Below are 23266 nucleotides of genomic sequence, written 5' to 3' on the forward strand. Positions count from 1 at the left end.
TATGCTTATATTTTTATGTTTTTGTTCGTGTTTCAAGTTTTTGACCACTTTATTTTACATAATCCTCCAGATTAATTCTTGTAATTTATAAAACACACAAAAAGCCTTCAGTGTCAGTGGCCCCTTTGCAAAAGTAGGTAAAGGTATTTATTCTGTCCAGGAGAGAAGATAACAAATCAGTTAATCTTATTGCACATAATTATTAGCCCATGGAAATCGTAAATTCTCCACAGAAAAAAAATCAAAGACAGAAGTCTGTTTGATTCTACTTTATCCGGATATTTTTCTTTTCCAATTAGGAAACTGAAGCTCAGAGAGGAAAGCTGACTTCCTTCCATAAGTTCATTCAGGTTTTTAAGAGCAGACTGGGACTACACCCTGGTGCCCTGACCTCTGCCAAATGTTCTTCCTGTCATTACTGATGCCCCAGTGTCTTGACTTGAAAGGCGCTATTGTCATCAGCTGCATTCACTTAATCTGTGCTTACTGTCAATACCCTTTTCTTTTGGAAAGTGCAAACAGAAAAGTATAAAGTATTTAAATTCATTTTTAAAAGTCCCTCTTGGGCAAAAGTCTTATAATGCAGTCTTCTCAAGCCCGAGGTAAATTCTACTGGAAAGAGACATGCAAAATTATTACCCTTGTTCATTAAGCATGTCTTGGATTTTCTGGGAAATAGAGTCATTCAATGCCAATATCCGATTCTTGAAGCAAAAAGAGTCAGCTTATTTCTCTGCCCACGTTTTTCCTCACTTATGACATAAATACCTGAACCTATGTTGAGTCCTGTACGCATCAGGATTGCCATTGACTGATGATGTCTTCATGACATATGGCCAATTGAATTAATTCCTCTGAATGTTCAGTGGCATATTTTCAATGACTGGATTTTTGACTCATTTCTTTTCCATTTGTATTGCTTATAAAAGATACCTGAGGCTGGGTAATTCATAAAGAAAAGAGGTTTATTTGGCTTCTGAAGCCTATACAAGCACAGTGCCAACATCTGCTTCTGGTGAGGGCCTCAAGCTGCCTCCACTCATAGCAGAAGGCAAAGGGGAGCCAGTGTGTGCAGAGATCAGATGGCGAGACGGGGAAACAAAAGAGGGTGCTGCCAGGCTGCTTTACCAGCTCTCATGGGAACTAACAGAGAACTCACTCGCACCAAGGGCATTAATCAATTCCCAAGGGATCTTCCCCCTTAAACACCTCCCATTAAGCCCTACCTCTAACACTGGGGATCAGATTTCAGCATGAGGTTTGCAGGGTCAAGTATCCAAACTATAACAACTGATTTAGAAAAGTTTAACAGCCAGATAATTTGGCTTCATATACTTAAACAGCTAGTAAAACCAAGTGTCCATTATGCTGAAGCTTCAGTGCTCAGGGCTAAGCAAATACTGGTTCATTTAGACCGAACTTCAGGTTATACAAAAAACTGGGACAAAGAAAAGAGAAAGGAGAGAAAATCACAGAAGATGGCGACACTTTTTATTTCTACAATTAACAAATTCTGGTTGATATTTTGTGAGGAAGGGGAATAGTCCTACACATTTGCCTTCCATTTGTTTTCATTCTTACTTTTCTTTCTCTTTTTCTTTCCATCATCTTCTGAAATCATAACATTTCTGAATGGGCAGGAAAACACGATTGGTCCAAAATAATACAAAGGTTTTGAACTTGGTGACCTCAAAAATGGTGATGTGAACAGAAAAGGAAAGGGAAGAGGTAGAACTGAGAGAGAGAGAGAGTATGTGTGTGTGTTTAGAGTTTGTAGAAAAGCAAAGGAGACAAATGAATTAGTTCTTGAATTTATTGAGTGTGAGCAGACAAATAGTTATCTTTATGTAGCTGTCTAGTAGCCAATAATAAAAATCTGGTAAGTAAGGTAAGTCTGTTAAGTAAGGTCAATTCTGTGTTGGGTAAATGACCAAAAGAAAAGTTTATTTTAGGTGATAATCAGTACTCATTGCTCACAAATGTGTAAGCAAACTTATAGTTACTGATGTTATTTTTACATAGAAGTTAGACTACCATTACTTTTCTTGTGATCCTGTATAATGCCAGAGAGCATGATGTTGGTTTTTTCCAACTGTAAAGCAGCACAGGCCATTTCTCTGCACCATTCCTGATAGAATTATCACAGTTACTTCCCAGGAGACTACCACAGTAAGACTAATAAGATTTCAAAGAATATTGTTTTGTCTTTCATGAATCCAGTACTTTAAAACAGTGAGAAAAAATTAAAATTTCCTAGGGAAATTTTCCACCATCTCGAAATAGTTCTTTCTACTAAAACCCAGTGATTTCATAAAGTTGTCCCTTTCACATATATGACAATGTAGTTAAATTTGGGGTTGAGAATAATCTTTTATTTCTCATTAGTCAACCCACCAACAATTACGTGGTTCTCAGAAACAATAAAAGAAACTTCACTTTGGGGCAGATCATCGTAGACAATCACCCAGTTTTTAGGCAGCTTTATTTTGTTTGGTTTGGTTTTATTTGCTTTGGTTTGTTTGAGTCAAGGCTGCTTTGGAGAACAATAGAAAATTTAGACAATCCTGTAAAATGTATATGCCAAACTTCACTTTTTTTCAAGTACTAGCTAATCCATGTAGAAGTATATTTTTCATCTCCATGAGCTGTATATTTATCTTGATTTGCTTCTCTTCACAATAACCTAACCTATGAATGGGTTCCTGGCAATGTATAGTAACAATGGCAAAGTTAATATAACGTCATTTCCCAGGCAACAGAATGTTACTTTCTCCCATTTAAACCTTAATACTTAATATAAACAACAAAGATGTTCAATAAACAATTTGTGATGGTGTAACTGGTCATTAGTTGAAAGGGGAAAGCAAAGAATATCTATTCCCCCCCTCCTGAAATAGCAACCTTTGCTTTGCTCAGAAAGCACTTTTGCTTCATATACAAAGGCTGTATGAATGGGTAGCCCTCTGTCCAGGATGTATGAAATAAGAATCTTCGCTTTGCTCAAAAAGTACTGCACGAATGGCACTACCCACCCCCACCCCACTATCCTCATAGTTCCAGGAGGAAGGAATGTGATGCTTTACATGAGAAAAGCAATAGAGAATCTTCATTGAACCGCTTAGATTAGTATTGCTGGGAGAAATCTTGAATTCCAAGGCTATTTTTCTGCAAAAATTTTACAAATCTTGCATGATTTACCTATCATGCCAAGATGACATACCTAATCTTATCACAAAACCCTTAGCAAACAGATTGTTAATGCCTGGACATTCTTGCCTGGAGCTGTTCTTTGCTGTTCTCTCTTAACACCTAAACCCACATGGGCGTAGGTGACTCAAATTTTAAGTTTCAGTCTATATGTGGGGAATATCTCTAGGAATCAAGACATCTCAGTCACCTGCACAATAATTAAATGCGTGTTCAGTCCTCAAATGGCATACTCATTCCCTTGGATTTTTGGCCATGGGGCTGCTTTAAGGAGATTAGCTATCAGTACCTGTTAGATTAATTAATGAAAAACAGAAAGAATGAGAAAATCCCCCAGCTGAAAAATCTTCTAACATCTCTGCTCCTTTTGCATTTTAGCTTGCATATATCCTTTACCTAGTGTTTATTACCAGCTTGTTTTCTTTGGAATCATCTTGCATTTCAGTAGTATGGTCACACCCATATACTAAGCTTGCCTCTAAACAGATCCAAGACCCTAGCCTCTACTAACAAAAGAAACCAACTGTATGCTATTTAAACTGGAAAAGACTGGGCCACTTAATGAAAGTACTCAACATGGCTTACAGAGGGGAAAACATCATAAATGCTGTATTAATTTTCTATTGCTCCTTTACCAAATTATTACAAATGTAGTGGCTTAAAACAACACACATGTATTTTACTGCAGTTCTGAGGTCATGGGTCCATTGGGTTTAAAAGTCCAACATGGGTCTCATTGGGTTTAAAACAAGGTGTCTGCAGGGACACATTCCTTTCTGGAGGCTCTAGGGGAGAATCCTTTTTTTCCCTCTCTCTCTTTTCCTGCTTTTAGAGACTGCCCACGTTCCTTGCCTTGCATCTTCAAAGCCAACAAGGTCCAGTTGAGTCTTTTTCACATGGAATCACTCTAAATCTGATATGTTTGTCTCCTGTTTCTCTTATAAGGATCCTTGTGATTACATTGGGTCCTACTGCATAATCCATCTCAGGGTCCTTAATTTAATCACATCCGCAAAATTCCTTTTGCCATGTAAAGTAACATATTCACAGATTCCTGGAATTAGAATATGGATGTCTTTGGGGTACTATTATTATGCCTACCACAAATGCTAAGAGGGTGTGGGAGTGAGTTGCTTAGAGGGACAGCTGTTTGCTGACCTCCCAGTGGAAGCATTCTCTCTCTGTAATTCCGTAGCCTTGGCTCTGCTCTTGGCAACTCTCTGTCAAATAACTTCAAAACCTGGTCAGAACCTCTGATGAGGCAAGACTTTATTTTCCAAGATTATATTTTTTCTCTCAAATCTGTAACGCAAAAGCATCCCTTCTGCTTTCCCTTGTTTTCTATCACTAACTGTAATATTACAAAATCTATCACTAACTGTAATATCACAAAAACTTTTTTTCCTTAGAATCTCAGTTCTTGCATATTTCCTGCTTCTCCCTATTTCCACCTTTTCATAGAGGAAGCAATTCTGACTTCCTTTGTCTTAGCCATAAGCATCCCGTAAACACAAGTTCACAGGGAACTGTGAAAGTTCAAAGTGGGAAAATTCTATTCCTCACTCTGTGTAGTGATAGTAGGCATATAACCAAATTGGTCTTTCCCCATTTCTCATAACTTATTCAACTGGGAATTTCTCAGTCCCTAATACTTGCAGTCACATTATGAGGTCATTATAGATTTTAGGAGCCTCAATGCTTTTCATTTCATTTTCAGAATTCTTCAAAATTCCCATTTATAGGCCCTAATTGATTTCAGCAGCCCATATGCAGTAGAGCAGTTCTTCCACTAACAATTGTTTTAAAGACAGAGCTAAATATATATATATATATTTGATGAAGCATACTAAGTAGAAAAAAAGTTAGAAATATCAGGAAAAAAATTAAGAAATAAACGTGTGTTCAGTAAAATTTAATTTGAATAATTTTAATCTCTAAAAATAACCATATTGTAAAAAAAATACAATTTCTTCTAGTAAATAAAGAACAAATGAGATTTTGTACTACAAACACGCAAGACACATTTTGCAAAAATCACAACTTCAGTGTTAAATTCCGCATTTCATGAGGCACAATTATGGAAATTTATAAACGAGAGACTATTAAAAGAGAGCCTCTTGCCCTTATCAGTATTCAAACTAGATAGAATTTCATGATGACTGACCAATGCTGCTAGCTCTAATCTCTGTGGATACTAGTGTCACACGCGTCCGTGTGAAGAGACCACCAAACAGGCTTTGTGTGAGCAATAAAGCTTTTTTTTTTTTTTTTTTTTTGAGACGGAGTCTCGCTCTGTCGCCCGGGCTGGAGTGCAGTGGCGGGATCTCAGCTCACTGCAAGCTCCACCCCCCCGGGTTTACGCCATTCTCCGGCCTCAGCCTCCCAAGTAGCTGGGACTACAGGTGCCCGCCACCTTGCCCGGCTCGTTTTTTGTATTTTTTTAGTAGAGATGGGGTTTCACCGTGTTAGCCAGGATGGTCTACGATCTCCTGACCTCGTGATCCGCCCGTCTCGGCCTCCCAAAGTGCTGGGATTACAGGCTTGAGCCACCGCGCCCCACCACAATAAAGCTTTTTAATCACCTGGGTGCAGGCAGGCGGGGTCAGCGAAGGGAGATAAGGGTGGGGCTATTTTATAGGATTTGGGTAAGTAAAGGAAAATTACAGTCAAAGGGGGGTTGTTCTCTGGTGGGCAGGAGTGGGGGGTTGCACGGTGCTCAGTGGGGGAGTTTTTGAGTCAGGATGAGCCAGGAAAAGGACTTTCACAAGGTATTGTCATCACTTAAGGCAAGGGCCGGCCATTTTCACTTCTCTTGTGGTGGAATGTCATCAGTCAAGGCAGGGGCAGGGCATTTTCACTTCTTTTGTGATTCTTCATTTACTTCAGGCCATCTGGGTGTATATGTGCAAGTCACAGGGAATGTGATGACTTGGCTTGGGCTCAGAGGCCTGACAACTAGTTTATAAATTCTCCAAACTTCTCCCATTTTTATACAATAAAAAGAAATGCTAGCCTTGCATTTTGAAAGTCCTTTAAAGAGTTCTTGTTAAATACCTTTGGGATTGTGTACACAATTTTCTTTTAATCTTTATTAAACTATTATTATGAATTTTGGTTTTTATTTTTTAATTGAAAATAGAAATTGTATGTATTTATGGTGTACAACATGATATTTGTATATACGTATACATTGTAGAATGGCTAAATCAAGCTACTTAACATGTGCATTGCCTCACATACTTATTTTTTTGTGGTATGAACACATAAAATCTACTCTGTCAGTAATATTCAAGTCTACAATACATTGTTATTAACCATAGTCACCATGTTGTACAATAGATCTCTTGAAGTTATTACTCCTATCTAACTGGAATTCTTTTCATCTTAACCAAGGCCACATGAAATACTTGAGAAAATGAGTGTGATATTTATTTCTACAATATTTCTCCTTCAAGAGTTTAAAGTTTTCAACTGTTAATTCTGGCAAGGATGATAGCCAATGACATATAAAATTGGTTGTTTTCTAGTTAGTCATTTTTATTTGCAATAATGAACAATTACTTAGTGATTTTGATCAAATCCTGTCCCTTACAAATTAGCTGAGTACCTTTGGACAAGCCATTTAACTTCCCAGTGCCTCCCTTTCCTCATTGAGTAAGATGGGGATAATAATTGTAACTGTATCTCATAAGAATGTTGTGAAGATTTAAAGGGGAATACATACAAGTGCTTAGAAAAGCGCCTAAGACGAATGATACGCTAGAACACTGGCTTGGGAGGAGAGGGGTGGAGTGCTTATTTGTAGCTTTCGCCAGCTTCTGTGAAGTAAATGTTCCCACTGCAGCAAATTTCAAGCTACTAACAATTTAATCATCAGCATGAACCAATAAAGCTCTGGCACACCAATATGGCAGAGTAACTTTCTAACAAATGTTCATTTTTATCATTACTAAATCTAAGGTCCTTTTTCGTTTTATCGATGTTTATTTTCATGAATTGTACAAATGTTCAAGGAGGGACGAGTTTAGAGAGAGAAATGGAGGGAAAAACTTAGGAATTGTAGCAGTTAGGAAAGCTTTGAGGAAGATTTCAGAAGTTATCTGAACCTGTTTGGACACATGGGCATGAATATTTGGAAGGCAGAAGAACACATATAGTAAGTCTTAATGTCATCAATAGGTTCTTGGAAACTGCAGGTTTAAGCAAAATGGCATGTAACAAAACCAATTTTACCACAGGCTACGTGATAGAAACAAGACTTAAGTTCCTATGGCATATTTCTGGTCTCAAAAACATCACCAAACTTTTAATAAAGACCAAAACGTTTCTAATATTAAACACTGAAATAAATGTGAGCTATGCATATATTTAAGAAAGAGTAACAAAAACAAGTGAGATAATTATTTACTCAGTGATTTCAGTTCAAGGGCATGGGTGGCCAGAGCCTATCCTGGCAGCTCAGGATGCAAGGCAGAAACTGACACCAGACAGGATGTCATCCCACAGCAGGGGGCATTCAGACACACACACAGACACACACACACACAGAGTTACTCAGACTGGGACCATTTGGACATGCCAGTTTACATAACATGCAGTACATGTCTGGGATGTGGGGGGAACCGGAGTATCCAGAGAAAACCCTTGCAAACTTAGGGAGAATGTGCTAACTCCACACAGTGGCCCTGGACGGGAATCTATTGTTTTTCTCAGCAACATTATAACAAGATGTTGTGGAATGAAAGGATGTTGTTGGAGAACCTGCTATATAAGTCATTTCAGTAGTAGTCTTGGGAGAAATTTGTGGGGACCCAGTGGGGAGACAGAATCAGAAAATGTGTGCACTAAAAACATGCGGATACTGAAATGAACTTGTGATGCCTAAATGAGCTTGGGATGTCTAAATGAGCTTGTGATGCCTAGATGAACTTGTGATGCCAAAAACTGATTTCCTGCTAGTGCAATCGTATCTCTTTTTGAAGAAGAGAAACTGTTTTGGTTAGAAAATTTTTTTTGTAGGAGTGTGAGAAGAAAAAGTACTCACTGAAGCTAGTGCAAGTCAGGGGTAGAGGGAGGACAGTTCCTGTAAGGATGTGTATAAATGGATTTCCAGGAAACTAAACTGCCACATGTCAAGAATAGCAGCTGCCTGAAGGTACTTGTAGATCCAAAGCTGCCCTAGGTTCCCTATCAGCACTGATTCATGAGTTTTGCATCTAGTTTCTCCTATTCTTACCACAACTTGGCTGCTCTGTCTTCACTGCACTAAACAATTTCTTCACTCTCTATTCCATATCTTTTAAACTTGTCTTATTATTTTTGTTCCCTCATACATTGCTTCATAGATTACCCAATCCAAAAAGAAAGAAAACAGAGAAAGAAAGAAAGAGGAGAGAGAGAGAGAGAGAGAGAGAGAGAGAGAGAGAGAGAAAGAAAGAAAGAAAGAAAGAAAGAAAGAAAGAAAGAAAGAAAGAAAGAAAGAAAGAAAGAAAGAAAGAAAAAGAAAATGAAAGTATATTCCTGAACCACATGAAAACACAAAGAATCACATTCTCTACAAGTGTCCTGTGTATTTGCAAATTAACCAGTACTTCAGGTAGTCCTTAGGTATTCTGGAGTTTAGAAGAATCCTAAAAGGTTTTGCTCTGGTAAGGGCTGTGAGTAAAGCATGGCCTTTGAGGCGACGCAGGGAGATAAAGGTAGATATATAGAAACTTTATTTTAGAGAAAGGAAAAACTTCTTCAGACCAGATACAAAATCAAGTAATCAACCATTCAAAGTCAGGCTTAATTTAAGAGCTTTTCTTAAAAAAAACAAACAAACAACAACAACAACAAAAATGTATACTACTGATCTTTAAAGGAAACCATGCTATCATTTGGATTATTATTCTGGATTCCAGTCAGTAGTTAGGTCATATAAGAATTATAAATTCTGTTATTGGTAATGGTTACTTCAAAATGCATAGTCTTACCACTCAGGGAGAACAGTACTTAGATTTCAGAAGATAAAACTTTGTAATTGGGATGAAAGGAGGGTATGGAGGGTGTGCTTAAATATTTAAATGGATGTTCATGAAACAAAAGGACTAGACCTAGAAGTTATTTCATTTAATTCTCACAGCAAATTGATAAGGGAAGTATTTCCATCTGATAGATGACAAAACCAAATTCACAGAAGTTCAATTCATTCATTTTATAAGAATTTATTAATAATTTTTAATATGCTTGGCATTGTAATTAGCACTGGTTATTATACTATAATGAACAAAACAAGACCTTGCCATTTTAATGGAGATGACTGGTTAGGGGGACAGGCAGAGAAATGACAAGTGAATCAACAAATAAGGATACTATTCAAACATGAGATTTTGCACAAGGAAATAATATAGAATAATATAAAATATAGCATGCAATGAAAGAGGATAACTTGAAAAGGATAACAGTTACTTGGAATTTGTTAGGGAAGGCTTCGCTGAGGTGGTGACTTTTAATCAGAGACCTGCAAGGAGAGAATAAGCCAGCTATGGAGGAGACAAGCAAAGAGTGGCTTTTAGCAAATTAATTGCAAATGTGAAAGCTCTAAGGCAGAAAAGTCGTTAATATTTTACAGGGCGCAGTGGCGCACATCTGTAATCCCAGCATTTTGGGAGGCCGAGGTGGGCAGATCACCTGAGGTCAGGAGTTTGGTACCAGCCTGGCCAACATAGTGAAACCCCATCTCTACTGAAAGTATGAAAATTAGCCAGGCATAGTGGCATGTGCCTGTACTCCCAGCTACTCAGGAGGCTGAGGCAGGAGAATCACTTAAACCCAGGAGGTGGAGGTTGCAGTGAGGAGAGATTGCGCCACTGCACTCTAGCTTGGTTGACACAGCGAGACTTCATCTCAAAAAATATATATAGCTTTTATCTATATCTATGTCTATCTATAGATATATTTTAGAGCAGTGTTACTCCAAATATGGTCTGAGGATGGTTGCCCATCCAAGAAGTGTTCTTTACTAGTCTGAAGCAAAATAAGTACATAATTGAGAATAAATGCTTACACTTTATGATAAGAATTTGACAGTAATTTTACATCTGTTAAATCTAATAATTTAAAAATGAATTATATTATGTTTATTATTTTATGTCATTTTTCTAGTAATTCATTTTTACTATTTAAATTGAAAAGTATTGAGCCATGTTAGGGAAAGATGGTCTTTCCATGGTCCATTGATATCTGATGTTAGAAATATTGGCAGGATCTAAAATGTGCAGAGCTTTGCACGTTCTGGTAAATAATTACCTAAGATGACACAGAAAGTGAGAGGTGGTGACAAGATAAAATGCCAAGTCTTTCATGTCATCATCTACGTGCCTTGAGAGGCTCCCAGGCTCCCAGTATGTGCCAGAAAGCCATTAGCCCTCAGAAAGGCCTCTACTTCATGACCATTTCTACCCTGACATCCAGTGAGTTATTATCCATCAGAAGCAAAGCTTACAAATGGAATACATTTTGATCATTTGGAATTTTTGAACATGTTCCTTTACTTGTAGTCTTCGGTGATTGGCTAAACCATTATTTCCTAGGATTACGTATGTCCTTTTATTTTTGTTTTGGTTCTGTTTTGTTTTTTGTTTTTTAGAGATAGCATCTGGCTATATTGCCTGGGGCTGGAGTGCAGTGGTGAAATCATAACTCACCACAGCACCAATCTCCTGGGCTCAAGTTATCCTCATGCCTCAGCCTCCTGAGTAGCTAGGACTACAGGTGCATGCCACCATGTCCAGCTATTTATTTTTATTTTTATTTTTTGTAGATACAAGGTCTTACTATGTTGCCCAGACTGGTCTTGAACTGGGCTCAAATGATCCTCCCACGTCGGCCTCCCAAAACACTGGACTTACAGCCATGAGCCACCGCATCCAGTCTACTTTTGTTCTTGTAAATAGTCATAGTCCCCTCACCTCATACTGGGTCAGAAATGTCTACTTCTTTATCTTTGCCAATGAATATACACTAGAATAATTCTGTGTTTCTTAATCTTTCTATTATTTATCTTCTTAAAATATATTATGATAGAATTTATAAGTGTCCAAAGTTAACACCTTGTTTCTCTTTTATCCAGAGCCCTAAATGAGTCACACAGCACCCTGAAAGTGATTCCCTGGTCTACTTGAATTTGACATGAGAGAAAAGCAGGAGGAAAAGGGGCCATTCTCCAAAGGACCTGAAAGAGCAAAAGAGGTGGGAGCGAAAGCCTTAAGGATCCCACGACTTTTTACTGCCATCTGAGCTACTCAGTGTTTGAATCCCAAGAGGAAGTCATTTTACCTCTCAGGTCTGTTGTAGGACTTGATTTTGTAAAGCAATGCCATGTTATGTGGTTGAAAGAGCACTGGACTTAGTATCAGGAGCACTGAGCTCTCAGACTGACTTGGACTCCTACTGGTGGGGACCTCTGTTAGTCACTTTACCTCATCCAAAGTATAAAGGAATTGGACCAAATAATTTACCACACAGCTCTAAAACTTAATTTAAAATGTAATTCCAGAAAAAAAAAAAGGGGGAATAAGCAAAGGGGAAAGAAGTGAAAGAGAGAAGAAAGAATACAGAGAGATGACCTTTTGCCTTTCCGTTGATGTTATATCCCTTCTTCCCATGTTCTTAGGTCTATGAGTCTGTTTCCCCATCATTTGGTATCTAGTCCACTTCCTGCTTACTGCTTTGCTAATAGCTGGCCTTGCTAGAATCATTGGTTTCACTGCTGTTCTTCATGTGCTTCTATGAGATTTACTCCAACAAAAATAGGGCTGAATTTATTGTGAAGTAACATTGGCAATCTTAACTTATTCATTTAACTTACCTATTTTTATAGCTGGATAAATATTGTTAGTCTTAGAATAGCTCACATTTTTTGAGAAGCATGCTTTCCCTGTCCATTTGTCTTATAACATGACCCAGCCCCATTTTAAGTCATTCTAAATTCAGCCTCATATAATGAAAATACATTATGAAAACAGATGTTTAGGAGATTTTCTGTATAGCAGTCAGCCAATTCATATGCTTTGTCTCTGCTGACTTCTTTTGCCATGCATTAACTTTTCACAATAGCAGAGGAGGCAAATATGAGCATACAATCCCTTTGTTCTAAAGATATTGTTCCAGCTAGTGGAATGATGTTGAATCTTTAATAACCATAAGTCCAAATTAGTTGCTTTTTCAGTATCTTTTGCTTTGTCTGTGTCTATCCAGTGGCCTAGGAATTAAAGTGTAAGTTGTTTTCACTGTTAAATTGGATATTTATATATATAGAGAGAGAGCAAGATTTTCATGTGTTATTTAATTCTGTATTGTTTCTTATATTTGTAGTAAAATATTGAACAATTAAAAGTGTTGGATCCAAATATTTGGCTTATGATACTCTCTTGGGAAATGTGGAAATGAATGATAATCCTTGTCTTTTCCCATGATATGTAAAACCCTCCCCTCCTCTCTATCTTCCGCCTCCTGAAAGATGAGTTGATGCTTCTGACTAATCACAAAAACACAAATCAGATGTCTGGCCGGTGTGAGCTCCTTTGAGTTGGTGCCTATGTCCTTTTGACATGACCCTATCAGCTCTGCAGCACTTCCTTATATATGTTCTTTTGATTTTGCTTTTAAATACCAACCTTTGCAAACAGATTAGCTCACATAGGTTTGAATTTAGTGGGAATCATCCCCTTGTATTTTTCTGTATTTCTAGTATCTCTGCTAAATTGGTACTAGATCAGGCAGAATGACTTAACGCAACAGTTCTCAAACATTTTGGTCTTAGGACCCCTTTACACATTTAAAAACATCATTGAGGATCCCAAAGAGCTTTTTCTGTAATGTGAATTGTATCTGTTGATATTTATCATATTTGAAATTAAAACTGATAAAATTTAAATACAAAAGTACATACCCATATATCCTACTAGCTATCAGAGTGATGCCAACATCATACATCATACAACTTCTGGAAGACTTCGGGAGCACATTTATTAGAGAATAAGAGCGAAAAAGTCAAATAATTTATTGGTGTTATCTTGACAATAATTTTTTGATTATGTGGACCCCCTGAGATGGCCTCAGGGACAGTGCTAAAGACTGCTGATTTAAAGTATAAGCAAAGAAGAAAACCACCTTATGGCAATATTTCATGAGTCTTTTTCAAAGGAACTCCTTGCTAAACATCTATCTTCATGGTACCTAAGCATTTCACCTTTTAACCAGGACTTTAGGCCATTGCATTACTGAGAGCTCCTCCTCAAAACGCAGAGACAGCTCAAAGACTAACTTTTATCTATTGTTAATAATTCAATTTAAATTGGCCTATTAAATGGCTTTTCAGTTACTTTTCAGGATGTTGAGATACTTGGACTTAGGACAGGTATGTTTGATGGGGAAGACTTGGGAGGTTATAGAGAGATAAAGAGGAGAAGGAAAGGGTAATTGAGAGCATGCTGAGAAGGTGGCTCCATGTAGAACATCACAGCCTTGCTTTCTCCTCCATGTCTCCTGCCCTCTCACAGTGGGAGGCTGCTCACCAGCCCTCCCATACTTACCCTAAACTTTCAACTACGGGTGCTTTTTTGTATTTGTGAATTAGAAAGAGGTAACTTGGGCTTTGCGTAGTTAAGCAGTCTGGGAAAGTTATAAACTTTTGAGTCCCTTAGAATAATTCAATCATGTATTTCTCTTATCTGTAAAAATTTAGAAAAATTCCAGGGTAGTGCAAACCTGCTTAGAGAGAGGAGAAAACAGAAGTCTGTTGTGCTTAACTGAAACGGAAACTGCAAATGAAGCTTTTTTTGTCATTTTATATTTTCTTTTTGGTGGTTTGTATTCCTCTATCTATGACTTGTTAACAATTCATAAATCTAGGTTCAAAGAGTACAAAATCCATATTTCTACTAGGAATCATAAGGATTTGATTAAATAATTTTTTTTGAACTTTCTTCTATGGCTATTCTGAGCTTAGAGTATTTTATTTAATTTTTGTTGTAGAGACAGGGTCTCACTGTGTCACCCAGGCTGGAGTGCAGTGGTGCCATCATAGCTCACTGCAGCCTTGAAATCCTGGATTCAAGCAATTCTCCTGCCTCAGCCTCCTGAGTAGCTAGGACTACAGGCACGCACCATCATGCCTAGCTATTTTTTTATTTTTTATTGAGATAAGGTCTTACTATGATGCCCTGGCTGGTCTCAAACTCCTGGCCTCAAGCAATCCTCCTGCCTCAGCCTCCTGAGTAGCTAGGACTACAGGCACGCACCACCATGCCTAGCTATTTTTTTATTTTTTATTGAGATAAGGTCTTACTATGATGCCCAGGCTGGTCTCAAACTCCTGGCCTCAAGCAATCCTCCTGTCTTGGCCTTAGCTGGGATTAAAGAGGTGAGTGACTTTGCTCAGCCTTTGCATTTTAAAATAAAGCTTCTTGGCCGGGCATGGTGGCTCACACCTGTAATCCCAGCACTTTGAGAGGCCAAGGTGGGCGGATCACGAGATCAGGAGATAGAGACCATCCTGGCCAACATGGGGAAACCCCGTCTCTACTAAAAATACAAAAAATTAGCCGGGCGCAGTGGCAGATGCCTGTAGTCCCAGCTACTCGGGAGGTTGAGACAGGAGAATGGCGTGAATCCAGGAGGTGGAGCTTGCAATGAGCCGAGATCACGCCACTGCACTCTGGCCTGGGTGACAGAGTGAGTCTCCGTCTCAAAAAAAAATAATAAAAATAAAAATAAAATAAAATAAACTTCTTAAATTACTTCTTCGCAGCAGTAATATTTTTATTTTTGTTCATTCTTAACATATTCCAGATTTGATTTCATCCTCCCCTCCACAGTTGCCCAGCCTAATTCACTTGCACAAAATTACATAGAGCAATGATTCAATCCAAGCAAGCCAGCATTCACACAGACGTCATAATCATTTGTCTTGTGAGGTCCTGAAGGTAATTAACCCCATTTTTGTAGGTGTGAAAAATGAGCCTTCATACTTTTCAGTGACTTTCTTCTGGTAGCATTGTAAATGTGTTTTTGGCTGAAACTCCAACTCGGAAATCCCGGCTTCCTGTCTAGTGAACTCTCTTTTCTCCCCACCTGCAGTGATTTATCTCAGTCTTACTTGCCAGCATATCCTGTTTGTTCTGTCATTATGTTCAGAATCCAGCTCCTACCTCCAGTCTTCCACCGGGCCCAAACCATTATTACTTTTTTCCTAGATCATTGTTATTGCTTTCTAATTAATCTTCATGCTTCTGTGTTCTTCCCCTTTCAGTCTATTTGAAACATAACTGTTCTAAAATATGTCAAGTCAAATCACATAATTCTCCTGCCTAAAATTTCCAAGTGCTTCCCATCTCACCTAGAATAGAAGCCAAAGTCTTTTTCACATGGGCTATAAGGCTCTAGACAATGGGGCTCGCTGATACTCTCTGAAATCACCTTCTACTATTCTCTCTCCTGATCACTAGTCTCCCTGCTATTTCACCAACATTTCAGACATTCTCTGAGACAGAATTCAGAGTTTCTATCTCAGAGCCTTGGCATTTCCTCGTCTCTCTGCCTGGAATGTTTTTCCTGCTGGTACCTTCATGACTCATATGCCTTTTCCCCTGAAAAATACTCCGTAGATACCCTAAAGATACTTTAATACTTTTAACTGGACTCATATTAGTCTAGATAGTGGGACACTCATCTCAGAAAGTTGGAACTCATAAAGAGAGAGAGTTGGGTGTTTCTGGAAGTAGCTTTTATGTTCCAGTGCAATTAGAGAGGCACTGAAGCCCAGCCGCTCAGGTGAAGCATTTCAATTACCACATGATTCTGGATCTGGTTGTGTTTAGCTCAGTATCTAGTAATTTCCTTAACTTGTATACATGTTAGTTTATTTTCTAATAAATCAGAGACAATATTGTAAATACAGTCAGCCCTCCCTATCTGTGGGTTCCATATTCGTGGAGTCAACCAATCACGGATAAAAAATATCTGAAAAAAAAAAAATACAAGAATAAAAATAAAAACAATTTAAAAACAATACAGTATAACAACTATATGTATATTATTTACATTGTAATAGGTTTATAAGTAATCTAGAGATGATTTAAAGTATGTGGGAAAATGTGCATAGGTGATATGAATATACTAGGCCATTTTATATCAGGAACTTGAGCATCTGCAGATTTAGGCATCCATGGAGGTTCTGGAACCAATCTCCTGAGAATTCCACAGGACAACTGCATCACATTTTTTAAAAAGTCAGGTGATGGCTTTAATTAAATGATCTTAAATTGTATATTGATTAATAGGACAGATGACTCTTAGGCAAAAAAACATCAGGAAGCACTAAAATTTCAGCAATGAATTGGAAAAACAGTGAGCAGTCCGATGGAAACACATCGATTTTACTGTGTACCTTGAAGGGTGGGTAGAATTGGCCTGTGTTTGTGCAACATAGCCTAATGATATCTTGTAGATTATTTCCCCTTTTCACTTGTCTCAGTGGGCCAGGGCTGTAACTACCTAAATGTTGTTGCAGTTACTCTAGGAAAGGAGATGTTTTACCTACTTCATCTTGGAGCTAACTTTAATTTCCAGAGAACTTGGAAAGAGAGAATGTATTCCTTGAGAGAACTCCGGGCCTAACAAATTGATATCGTATTTATTTGACCATGTCCTATCTTTGAAGTGTCATCAGAAACCACCATTTGTATAAACAAAGGTTAAATAACAGTTTGAGACCTAGTGTCACAAGATTTGACTAGCACAAATGCCCCTAGGTAAACCGAAACTCTTGATAGAAACCAAATAACATCCTATGAATCTCTGAGGAAGAAACTGAATAAGAATCACGGAAGCAGGCCGGGTGCGGTGGCTCACATCTGTAATCCCAGCACTTTGGGAAGCCGAGGCGGGTGGATCTCCTGAGGTCACGAGTTAGAGACCAGCTTGACCAACATGGAGAAACCCCGTCTCTACTAAAAATACAAATTAAATTAGCCGGGCATGGTGGCACATGCCTGTAATCCCAGCTACTCAGGAGGCTGAGGCAGGAGAAGCGCTTGAACCCGGGAGGCGGAGCTGAGATCTTGCAGTGAGCAGTGAGCTGAGATCATGCCACCACACTCCAGCCTGGGTGACAGAGCGAGACTCTATCTCAAAAAAAAAAAAAAAAAAAACAAAAGAAAAAGACTCATAGAAGCACTAGAAGAGATTTCAGAAATGAAGAAACTGAGGCCTACAAAACCAAATAACTTACTCAGATCACAGAAGCCTCACATCTTCACCAGACAGATGAGAGAACCAGAAAGCAGTACCACTCATTGTTTTTACAAAGACAGATCTGGTTTGGTGCCCTGACTCAGCTGAGAAAACCATTTCCTAAGTTTATGTATCTATATTCAAGACCTGAGAGCTTACTGGAACCCAAAACTTTCCTGAATCACTTTACCTTATGTGAGGTTCAATGTTCCCATCACTGGTGTTTGATGTCCTTCCAACTACTTTAGCAGTGAGAAGGTACTCATCCTGTTTGAGAGATAATATGCGCAGTTTCGACATTACACTTTATTCTAGAGAATCCCTTTTCCGTTGCATAGATTTCCCTTGGCTGAAGTTGTTTTGTTTTCAACAGCTTGTTTTTCAGTTTTGGATCTTGAGGAGAGAGAGTGAGAGAGCCCATAAACAAGTAAGAGAGTATTTTTGCCTGGGGAGGAAAACGTTTCCAGATACATCAGGTTAAAAATAACAAATAAAAAACCATGAACCACTCATTACAAAGCCAGACTTGAATGAATTTCCATTCACTCTCACGAAGTTTCAAAAGCTAAACATATTGGAGAGACTATTTCAACAGCAGTGAAAAGATGAAGAGAAAGAAAACAAGTAATTTTATATAATTGGATCACAGTTTTTGTTTTATTTATTTAACCAAGAGATGGAATACAGGTGCTGATACTGAGAGGTGACAAAGTGCTAGCAGCCCTTGCTAGCTCTGGGTGCCTCCTCGGCCTCCGAGTCCACTCTGGCCATGCTTAAGGAGCCCTTCAGCTTGCCACTGCACTGTGGGAGCCCCTCTCTGGGCTGGGCCAGGCCAGAGCCAGCTCCCTCTGCTTGCAGAGAGGTGTCCAGGGAGAGGCCGGGGCGGGAACTGGGGCTGAGCGCGGGGGCTCACGGGCCAGCGCGAGTTCCGGGTGAGTGTGGGCTCCCTGGGCCGCACTCGGAGCAGCCCGCTGGTGCAGTGAGGGGCTTAGCATCCGGGCCAGCAGCTGCAAAGGGTGCGCTGGGTCTCCCAGCACTGCCTGCTGGCCTGCCAGGCACTCGAATTCTCGCGGGGCCTCAGGCGCCTCCCCATGGGGCAGGGCTCAGGACCTGCAGCCTGCCATGCCCAACTCCCCCCAACCACCACCCCACCCCGTGGGTTCCCGCACAGCCAAGCCTCCCTGACGGGCACTGCACAAGCGCTGAGGAGTGCGGGTGCACAGCATGGGACCGGCAGGCGGCTCCCCACCCAGGCTCCCTGCCTGAACCACAAGGTGAAGCCGCAGGGGGACTTGGAGAACTTTTATGTCTAGCCAAAGGATTGTAAACGCACCAATCAGCACTCTGTGTCTAGCTCCAAGTTTGTGAACGCACCAATCAGTGCTCTGTGCTGTGTCTAGCTAATCCAGCAGGGACTTGGAAAACGTTTGTGTCTAGCTGAAGGGATTGTAAATGCACCAATAAGCACTCTGTGTCTAGCTCAGGGATTGTAAACACACCAATCAGCACTGGGTCAAAGTGGACCAATCAACTCTCTGTAAAACAGACCAATCAGCTCTCTGTAAAATGGACCAATCAGCAGGATGTGGGTGGGGACAGATAAGGGAATAAAAGCAGGCTGCCTGAGCTAGTGGGGTTAACTCGCTTGGGTCGCCTTCCACTGTGTGGAAGGTTTGCGTTTCTGCTCTTCACAATAAATCCTACTGCTGGTCACTGTTTGGGTCCGCCCTGCCTTTATGAGCCCTAATGGTGACTGCAAAGGTCTGCAGCTTCATTTTTGAGGCCAGCGAGACCACAAACCCACCAGAAGGAAGAAACTCCAGACACATCTGAACATCTGAAAGAACAAACTCCAGACACACCATCTTTAAGAACTATTAACACTCACCGTGAGGGTCCGTGGCTTCATTCTTGAATAATACTGGATACAGTATTATTAGGTGGAGGTTGTGATAATTTTATACTAAATAGATATATAATTAACTTTATGTTTTAATGAATAGTTTTCGTTAGAAAGTGATACTGCATTCCTCCTCATTAGATTATGTGTTTCTGCCATTAGCGTTTATGTTGAGCAGAACAACAGCATGTGTCTCACAAATGGCATTTATCAAGCACCGTTTTAGACATCTCACTGTACTGGGTCCTGAGAAGTATTTGCAGAGGAAGACACTACTAAAAATCTTGGTTCTGGAGAAATTAAATATTTAATAAAGGATGAAATAAATCTTCCTGCACGTATTCATGAAATACTATGATGAATAGAAAATGACTTTCGGAAATATGTCATTTGTTCTTTTTCCTTTCTTTGTTTCTTGCTTTCTCTTTCTTTCTCTTTCTCTTCCTTCCCTTTCCCTTTCCCTCTTTCCTTCCTTCTCCCTTCCTTTTCACAGAGCCTCACTCTTGTTGCCCAGGCTGGAGTGCAGTGGCACGATCTGAGCTCACTGCAACCTCTCTCTTTCGGGCTCAAGCGATTCTCCTGCCTCAGCCTTCCAGGGCAGCTGGGATTACAGGTGTGTGCCACCGCACCCGGTTAATTTTTGTATTTTTAGTAGAGACGGGTTTTGCCGTGTTAGCCAGGCTGGTCTTGAACTCCTGACCTCAGGTGGTCTACCTGCCTCGGCCTCCCAAAGTGCTGGGATTACAGGTGTGAGCCGCTGTGCCCAACCAGAAATATGTTTATTATAATTCAGTTTATACTTTGATTCCACATAATTCCAGATGTAATGAATGCTGTGATATTTTGGATATGGATAATAGGGAATAAAATGGGCATATGTTGATCGTTGTTGAAATTGATGCCCTTATAGTCTCCTCTTTATTTTGGTGTGTGTTTGAAAATCTTATGATCCAAAGTTTAAAAAATTACTCATGTCTTACTTTGCTAAGCGAGAACACTAGTATCTCCTCTTTTTTCACAATATATTCAACTCTGCCAAATTTTCATGTGGTTTCCAAATAAAATATTTTCTCAACAACCTGGAATTCCATTACTATAGACTTCTATCAATGAAAATAGAATTCCAAACACTCTGCACTCAATCATTCATCAAAGCGTGGGTGTTAAAATGAGTATACAACCATTATCTTGAGAAGTATCATAGTAGGAAAGAGCTGACAGAAAGTCCAGGTACTGATGCAGTTTGGATAAGCAAACGGAATATAGTTTTGAATTTAGAAAAACAATAAATGTGGCCAGGATACATAGCACAGAGGTTTCCAATAGTTTCTCTTACCAATTGGTGTGACTCTCTTGACCACCAATGATTTATCAGAGGATACACTATTGCAGACAATCAAGTTGAAATGATACTTTCTTTATGCCTCTGGCAGCATCACTTCTTCCTCTATGACCAGACTATTCCTGCTCATAACTTGAACAGCATGCAAGTGGGAGGTCACCCATCTGGGCAGGTGCCTCATAATTTCTGGAGTTATACTATACACCACGTAATTGTAAATCTTTTAACACATGTTTTATTATCCTTAGAAACTCCAAGCTATTATAGCCTGTTCCTAACACATTTTCAAATTCTGTACTATTAAATCAGATGTAGTAGTCATGCCTTTACACTCACTCCTTGGCTCATTTGACAGGGATCCTAAGGGACAATTGATGAAAACACAAAATCCATTTAATGGGCATTTATTCTTGAACCACATAATCTTAGCCCATTACAGAATTGCTTATACTCCTTGCATTTCTGGAACAATGCTACAACAAGCATTTTCAGGCATTGTCAACGTATTTGCTGAAAAATTATTCTGAAGTTAAAGTACATTATACTTCTTAGTGTTCCAAGTGAAAACCAAAACTAGAAAAACGATTTTCCTGAAGGAATTGGCACACTCTCTCCTTTAAAAAATTTTTTTTAAGTTCTGGAGTACATGTGCAGCATATACAGGTTTGTTATATAGGTAAACATGTCCCACTGGGGTTTGCTGCACCTATCAACCTATCCCCTAGGTATTAAGCCCAGCATGCATTAGCTTTTTTTCCTAATGCTCTCTCCCCTCCACCCAACCCTCCGCTGACAGGCCCCAGTGTGTGTTGTTCCCCTCCCTGCGTCTCCTTTTTTATTCTAACTATACGCAATCATGAGTTGTGTAATGATGTTTCTGTCAATGACAGACTACACATTCAACAATGGTCCCATAAGATTATATAGTGAATCCTATTATATAGGCTGAAAAAATCCTATCACCTAGTGATGTCATAGCCATCTTAAGGTCGTAGTGCAATGCATTACTCATAACATTTGTGGTGATATTAGTGTATACAAACCTATTGTGCTACCACTTATATGAAAGTATAATACATACAATTATGTATAGAACATAATACTTGATAATAAATGATTAAGTTACAGGTTTGTGAATTTACTATAGTATACTTTTCATTGTTTTTAGAGTGCACTCATCCTACTTTTAAATATATAGTTAATTGTAAAACAACCTCAGGAAAATTCTTCAGGAAGTATTCCAGGAGAAAGCATTGTTATCACAGGAGATGACAATTCTTTAGATGTTATTGCCTCTGAAGATCTTTCAGTGGGACGAGATGTGGAGGTGGAAGAGAGTGATATTGATGATCCTGACCTTGTGTAGGTCTAGGCTAATATGTATGTTTGTGTCTTCATTTTTAATAAAAAAAATTGAAAGAGTAAAAAAAAATTTTTTAAATACAAAGTGTTTATGCAGTAAGAATATGAAGAAAGACAATATTTTAGTATAGCTATATAATGTGCTTGTGTTTTAAGGTAAGTGTTGCCACAAGAGTCACAAAGTTAAAACAAATTAAAAAGTTTATAAAGTAAAAAAGTTATAGTAAGTAAGGTTAATTTATCAGTGAAGAAAAAAATTATTTTTATAAATATAGTGTATCCTAGGTGTACAGTATTTTTTAGTCTACAGTAGTCTACAGTAAGATCCTAGGCCTTCCTATTCACTCACCACTCACTCACAGACACCCAGAGCAACTTCTAGTCCTGCAAGCTCCATTCATGGTAAGTGCCCTATACAGATGTACTATTTCTCAATCTTTTCTATCATATTCTTATTGTACACTTTCTGTTTAGATATTGTTTAGATACACAAATACTTACCATGATGTTACCGTTGCCTCCAGGATTCAGAACAATAATACGCTGCATGGGGTTGTAGCTTAGAAGCAATAGGCTATACCAGATAACCTGGGTGTGTAGTAGGTTATACTATTTGGTTTGTGTAAGTATACTCTATGATGTTTGCACAATGACAAAATCACCTAATGACACATTTCTCAGAGCACATCTCCAATGTTAAGTAATGTGTGACTATAAATGACTGATTTTTCCTTCTTGCCTTGACCATCAAGAAGCCAAGATCCGATTAAGATGCTTCTTGCTGATTATTTAAAATAATACACGCTCATTATAAAAATTGTTAAGCACAAAAGAATAAAATTAAGGGAAGTAGAGACATAAAAAATATTAGTCCATTACCCACCATCCAGAAAAGTCACTATTAATTTCTTTTAAGAGCCAAATATGGTACTCAATCGATGGAATTGTATTTACCATTATGGTTGACAGATGATTGCTCACCTTTTCTTGGTACTAATATTCCCAGTTTACAACTTTTTAAGTATACGTATTTTGAAACTGCTTCAAGTTACTATGCTGAAAATAAGGGGCAATCAAAATTAATCCTTAAATAAACAAATATGGTGGAAAATATGAGGCAAGCATTTCCAAGTCTGGGTTTCCTGGCATAATAATCTACCCAACTGGCCAGGTGCGGT

General features: G+C 38.8%; 1 protein-coding gene across 6 annotated transcripts in view; it reads left to right on the top strand.

Annotated features, from left to right (window-relative positions):
- The window catches only part of CD200 (CD200 molecule), a 30998-nt gene extending 18399 nt beyond the window's left edge, over positions 1–12599 (top strand). For all 6 annotated transcript variants that reach the window (XM_030940956.1, XM_030940970.1, XM_030940981.1 and 3 more), the window contains one exon: positions 11321–12599. In XM_030940956.1, the coding sequence (XP_030796816.1) occupies positions 11321–11328 (8 nt within the window). In that variant the 3' untranslated portion in view covers positions 11329–12599. The remainder of the gene's footprint in view (positions 1–11320) is intronic.
- The last annotated feature ends 10667 nt before the right edge of the window (positions 12600–23266 follow it).

This window comes from Rhinopithecus roxellana, chromosome 1 (genome assembly GCF_007565055.1).
Source record: "Rhinopithecus roxellana isolate Shanxi Qingling chromosome 1, ASM756505v1, whole genome shotgun sequence".
NCBI classification, from domain to species: Eukaryota; Metazoa; Chordata; class Mammalia; order Primates; family Cercopithecidae; genus Rhinopithecus; species Rhinopithecus roxellana.